Raw genomic sequence first — 6,000 nt, 5'->3', positions numbered from 1 at the left:
CACACCAGACGCAATTAAGAACCAAATGGATATTGCCTCCTCATTTACGCAGCAGAAAAAAATGGCCAGGTGCTCCTAAATTTAGGGCAACACATTAAAAAAACAAAAACTCAAAAACCTAAGCTAAGGAGGTGATACGTTCTCTGAACAGAAAGGAAGGCTCCCGTGGACCAAGAATGGTGTAGACAATCACTTTGGAGGTTTCTTGAGGATAAGTATGCAACAGCGTCCACAAGCAGCTCCCCATGGGGGTGGGCCTCGTGAGATGAAAGCCTGGGCTCTGGGTGGCCTTGCAACAAACACCAAATCAAGGGAGGAACTCGAGGCAGGGGAGGAACTCGAGGGGACTGCGGGGGAGTTAAAGCCTCAAGTATGTGGCTTTCAGTCTCCCTTGACAATCCAGGGAAAGGCTCAGTGCCACCCGGGTAGGCACCCAACACACACACACACACACACACACACACACACACACTTGCACTGGTTCAGATGGACATGCAATGTCAGTGCCACACCCTCCCCCCCACACACACACACGTGCAAAGGTTCAAACACGCAAGCCCGCCCTACCACCCCCGCGCGCTGCCTGCTAGCTTCTGGCCTCGGCCGCACGGTGGCGTACTGCGCAGGCGCGTTCCCGCGGGCTGCCATGCGGCCTTCGAGCCGCCAGGGGCCGCTGTGGATAGAGCGGGCGCTTCACGGGGAGCGCCGCGCAGCGCCGGACCCTCTTGAGTACGGCCTCGCCGGTTTGGCGGGGTGAAAGGTTGCGAAGATGGCGACGGCCTTGAGCGAGGAGGAGCTGGACAATGAAGACTATTACTCACTGCTGAACGTGCGCAGGGAGGTGAGGCCCGCGGCGCGGCGTCGGCGTGGCTGACGCCCGGCCCGATGGGTCTGGAGGGTCGGGCGGGCGGCTCTGGCCCCGCAGCCTCCCCGGGGAGGCCGCGGCCCGGTGCGGAGGCCGCGTGACCCCGCCGCCGTGTGCGCCCGTCAGCCGTCGGGCTGCTCGGAGCGCCGCGACCCTCGCGCCCTGGCGCGGGTCAAGCGTCTGCCCAGCTCTCCCCAACCCGTGCGTGGCGTACAACGTGTCCCGGCCGAGCCCAAACCCACGCACGTGCCGGAGGGAGGACGAGGGTCCCGGGGCAGCCGCTGCCTTGGGGTTCCCGGGCCCCAGTGACCCAGGCCCATGCTCCCCCTACACGCACCTGCCCTAGACGGGGGGTTAGGGTCAGCGGCCTGAGCCAACAGGCGGGCAGACTGAGTCCCGGGACACCAAGGTCAAGGCCACCTGGAGCCTCCTTGGAACTCAGCCGGACCCCTAAATCTCCGGTGCCACCGAAGTTGGATCTAGCCTCAGAAGCTAGCGTTCCGTGCCCTCCATCAACCCCTTGAGCCACCGCCCAGAAATTAGACAGCAGGACCCCAAAGGGCCGAGGATAAGCAAGAAGTGGTAGGCCTGAGACTCAACGGCGTCCTGACTGGGGCATCAGCATCCAGGTCAAGTGTGTTCACGCTGTCTCCTCGAGAATAAAAAGTAACCCGAGAGGCCCGCACTGTCTGCCACATGTACATTTCTCGCAGATTCCCATTCGCTTTGCTAGTCGGCAGTTGAGTTCTGTCGGGAAAGGTTTCCGGAAAAGCTTCCAAGGTCAGGGTGCCTTAGTGGTTAGTTGGGTCCATCCCTGCCAGACAATCCTATCCTTCACATTTTCTGGTAGTGATCAAGTGTAACTGAACTGGACTGTCCTCAGTAAAGCTAGTTTGCTTGCTAATAACCAGCGTCTATTAAAGTGCTGTTTTGAGCACGGCCACCTCAGGGCGGTGGTAGCACAGAGGCAGGTGGATCTTTGTGAGTTCGAGGCCAGCCTGGTCTACAGAGAGTTCCAGGACAGGCACCAAAGCACCAAAACTACGCAGAGAAACCCTGTCTCGAAATACAAAAACAACAACCAAAAAAAAAAAAAACCCCTCTAAATATGGTGTTTCATTAAATTGTCATAGCTGCCCTCATAATAATCCATTATTTTATTTACTTACTTCTTTTTTCTTTTTTTTTTTTTTCTAGACAGGGTTTCTCTGTGTAACCCTGGCTGTCCTGAAACTCGATTTATAATTATTTATAATCGAAGGAACTGTCGGGTGTAATTCATCCCTGGACATTAGAACTCCAGAACCTAGCTCTTGAACTGTGCTGCTGCCTCAGTTTACCAGCCCACATACTACAAAGCTCTTTGTTCTGATACCGTGCTCTTGGCTACCTGGAGTATGCATTTCTCAGCTGTACCAACCACTGTTTCCTGCAGAAACACGGGGTCTTTCGGGGGGGCCTGGATTTATAGCTGAACTGCCCTCACACTTTTAAACAAATTGTTTCTTTAACACTTTGCAGTTAAATGAAACTGTAACTTTTACTCTGGCTTGTTACATTTTATGTTTTTTGAGGCATGCTAGCTCTGAGTAGAGCAGGCTGGCCTTGAACTGGTAGAGATCCACCTGCCTCTGCCTCCCAGGTGCTAGGATTAAAGGCAAGAGCCACAATGTATACCATACCCTGGTTCTTAAGGAAGCAAAATGGTAAAAGAATCCAGCTTTTCCAGGACCGAGTTTGGTTTTGTTTTGTTTAAAACCCTCACACTCCTAACAACCCTGAGTTGTTAGTGGTTGAGCCACTATTTACCTGCATACCAGAACTACTGAACCTAGGGAGCCTTCGGTGTTCAGAAGGACATTTAACCCCTAGGATTTTAGGGCCTTTCATTTCTACTGAACTGGGATACAAGCCAAAGAAATACCTCTTTTAAAGGACTTCTTACTTCTGCCAGTGGCACTCCCTCCGTTTATAGCTGTAGATGAAGTCCTCCTCATCAAACAAAACGTTCAGTGTTGAGAGTCGTCTTTTCTGCGTGCTGAACTTTGTGACTCAGGGTTCTACTAGAATGGAGGCTTTAGAGGTGATGACATTAGTATTTACTAGGTTTTTGTTTGTTTTTTCAGACCTGAGCTGGAGAACAAAACAGAAGGAATCTTGTGTATGTGTGCATATGTGTTAGAAGCGTATCTAAGCTTAGCTCTATGTGCTGTCAGTTCTGACTTTAGTAGAGTGTGCCATAGGAGGGCACTCCAGCACTTGGAGGACCTTCAGAGGGTGTCCCTAGAATGCTCAGCATTCCGCCAAGTTCAGTCGTCTACCTAGAAGTCACAGGTGGGAGCAACGCTGCAGAACACCGGCTTTCCGTTTACAGCTTAGAAGCACTGAGCTGGACTGGATCTCAGTCAGTAGAGTGTCTTAACTGGCGTGAAACCACGTGCTCTACCAGGTGCTGCAGTCACTGCACAAACTGGGCATGGTGGACTTGGGAAGTAGAAGCAGGAAGTTTGGTGCTCAAGGTCATCCTCGGCTATACAGAGACCAGCCTGAGCTACTTGAGACCATGTTTCAAAAAGAGTGAAGTAAGAATTAGATGAATGAGAGAATTAAAGAACTGAAGTAATAAGGAAAGGCCAAAAATTCCCTAAGAATCTACCTTCTCGGGGTTTCTGCGGCAGGAGGTCACTGGCTGGCCAGGACCACCAGCTCCCGTTGTAAACCAAGCCCATGGCCCAAGCAAGGGAGCTGCTTTCTTTGCTGTTGCAGAGCTTCTAGTGGTAGAGTGGTGACCCCCAGTAATCGAGCCCACCAACACCAGGCCGGCTCTGTGGTCTCGTGTGTTAGATGCATGATCAGGACTAAAATTGAACCCGTCTGATTTCTGGGATGGTTAGAGAATGGATTTCTTGACAGCAAATTAGCATTAAATTGATTGATCCTTAAGCTTTTTGTAGAATTTCTGTTTTAGATTTGTATAGGTGCTATGCTTGAGTACATGTATGTTCAGCACATGCATTGTTGTAGACAGTTGTGAGCTATCATGAGGTGCTGGAAACTGAACCCTGGTCCTGCAAGAACAGCAAGTGCGCTTAACCATTGAGCCATTTTTGTGGCTGATTTTTATAGGATTCTTAACTGATATGATTTAAACCTAGTTTATCCTAAGTAATATAGTCTGATTTTTTCCCCATTGTTGCCATATTACACTTTAAAGGACATTATTTTAGCCAAACAGTAAGGTTATCATGAGTTCATAACTGGCCGGGGCTTCATAACAAGACTCTGTCATTAAGAAAACAATACAAAAAACTCACTGGTTTTTGGTTTTGTTTTGGCTTGGTTTTGGTTTTGGTTTTTTGTTTTTGTTTTTTTGTTTTGTTTTTGTTTTGTTTTCTTTTTCTTTTTTTTTTTTTTTGAGACAGGGTTTCCTTGTACAGCTTTGGAGCCCACTAGCTTAGTAGACCAGACTGGCCTTGAACTCACAGAGATCTACCTGCCTCTGCCTCCTTAGTGCTGGGATTGAAGGTGTGTGTCAGCACCTCCTGGGAAACTCACTGGTCTTAACCAGTGTAGCTAGCCAACCTCATTTTCAAGGCTGTCTGGAAGTTTTGGTGGTGGATAGGAGGTTGGGGTTGTTTTGTAATGTTTACTTATTGTGTCTGTGTGTTTGGTGTTTGTGTGACGGAGTTGGTTCTTTCCTCCCATATGGGTTTCTCCTCTTCATGAGGTGAGTAGAGACTGGGTTGACTCTTGAATTTCTCCACATGCACGGTAGTGACTGTGAGCAAAGGTTTGGCATTGGGCGTGTAGGGTCAGACCTGGCTGTCCACAACCAGAATTCTTTCTGTCGCCCATTCTGCCTACCACTAACCTGCAGATGCCTAGCAGTGGAGATGAAAGTGCTGTCCTTGATATTCTCTGAAGCCAGAGGAGCCTGGGAAGTGTGGCCTTCTGAGTGGCTACCTTGTGTTCCGGTGCTCTTTCTGTTGGAAGTCCTGTTGCTCTGTCCAGCCTTCCTGCCCATTGTCTTTTTCTTCCAATTGCATGTATTGTTATTGTATGGAGCACAGTGTGAGGTCTGAGGACAACTTGTGGGTGTCAGTTCTGCCTTCTCATCATGGGAAAACTCGGGTCTGAGACTCGGCCTCAAGCTCCTTCACCAAGCGATCCTACATGCTACTCCTGTTTTGACACAAGGATGTAGCTGACATGGGGATGGTGGCTCATGCCTTTTAACTCCAGCACGCCAGGGCAGAAATAGGCCAGCCTGTCCTACATAGGACAGCCAAGGCTGCAGAATGAGACCCTGTCTCAAATAAATAAAGTAACTAACATGATAATAACAAGTATTAAGCACTTCCTGTGAGCTAGGGTGACATGTGCTGTACACATCGCCATGTGGGTAGGATGTGTGTAAAGTGCTGAGCATAAATCGATATCCAGTTAGTATTTACAAGCTTTTGACAGCAGTGAGATTCTGCTTATTTTGAAGACATCCACATGGCATGGTGAAGGACACCTGTAATCTCAGCATTTGGAGGGTAGGTCAGGAGTTCATGGTCCCTGTTGTCTCTGTAGTGAGTTTGAGGCTACCCCGGGCCACATGAGACTTTGTTTCCAAAGACCAAAAACTAAATGTGTGTATAGATGGCCTTAGTGTGCCTCATCTGTTGTACCACTGAAAGTCAGTGCTGGGGACATGGCTCAGTGGTAGAGGAAGTGCCTTGTGTATGCAGGGACTGGGCTCTATCTCCAGTGCTGCAGGAGGAGAGATTGTGCCAGGATGTACATCAGGCATTAGGTTATGAGTGTCCAAGCTTTCTTCATGTTCCAGGATTTTTTTTTTTTTTTGACAGGGTTTCTCTGTAACTTTGGAGCCTGTCCCAGGAACTAGCTCTTGTAGACCAGGCTGGCCTCGAACTCACCTCTGCCTCCCGAGTGCTGAGATTAAAAGCATGAGCCACCACCCGGCTGGAGTGGATTCTTTTTAAAAGGCACTGCTGTCCTGAACAGTGCTTCCTGCAGAGCTGACTAGGTGGGTGGCTCTGCTGGAGTTGATTCTGAGCACAAAACCTAAACAGAGGGTAAACTAGAGACTGGAGCCTAAGATACAATAGCGGGGGGCCCAAAGATGC

At 49.7% G+C, this 6,000-nt stretch overlaps 1 protein-coding gene across 1 annotated transcript in view; it reads left to right on the top strand.

Moving 5' to 3' along the window:
- The first annotated feature begins 706 nt into the window (after nucleotides 1-706).
- Dnajc11 (DnaJ heat shock protein family (Hsp40) member C11) overlaps nucleotides 707-6,000 on the top strand; it is a 51,513-nt gene continuing 46,219 nt past the window's right edge. Inside the window, exon 1 of the mRNA XM_038334773.2 lies at nucleotides 707-841. Within this exon, the coding sequence (XP_038190701.1) occupies nucleotides 770-841 (72 nt within the window). The 5' untranslated portion in view covers nucleotides 707-769. The remainder of the gene's footprint in view (nucleotides 842-6,000) is intronic.

Source organism: Arvicola amphibius, chromosome 6 (assembly GCF_903992535.2).
Source record: "Arvicola amphibius chromosome 6, mArvAmp1.2, whole genome shotgun sequence".
Taxonomy (NCBI): Eukaryota; Metazoa; Chordata; class Mammalia; order Rodentia; family Cricetidae; genus Arvicola; species Arvicola amphibius.
The sequence above is the reverse complement of the archived record's forward strand: the minus strand, read 5'-3'. Positions and strand labels throughout refer to the sequence as shown.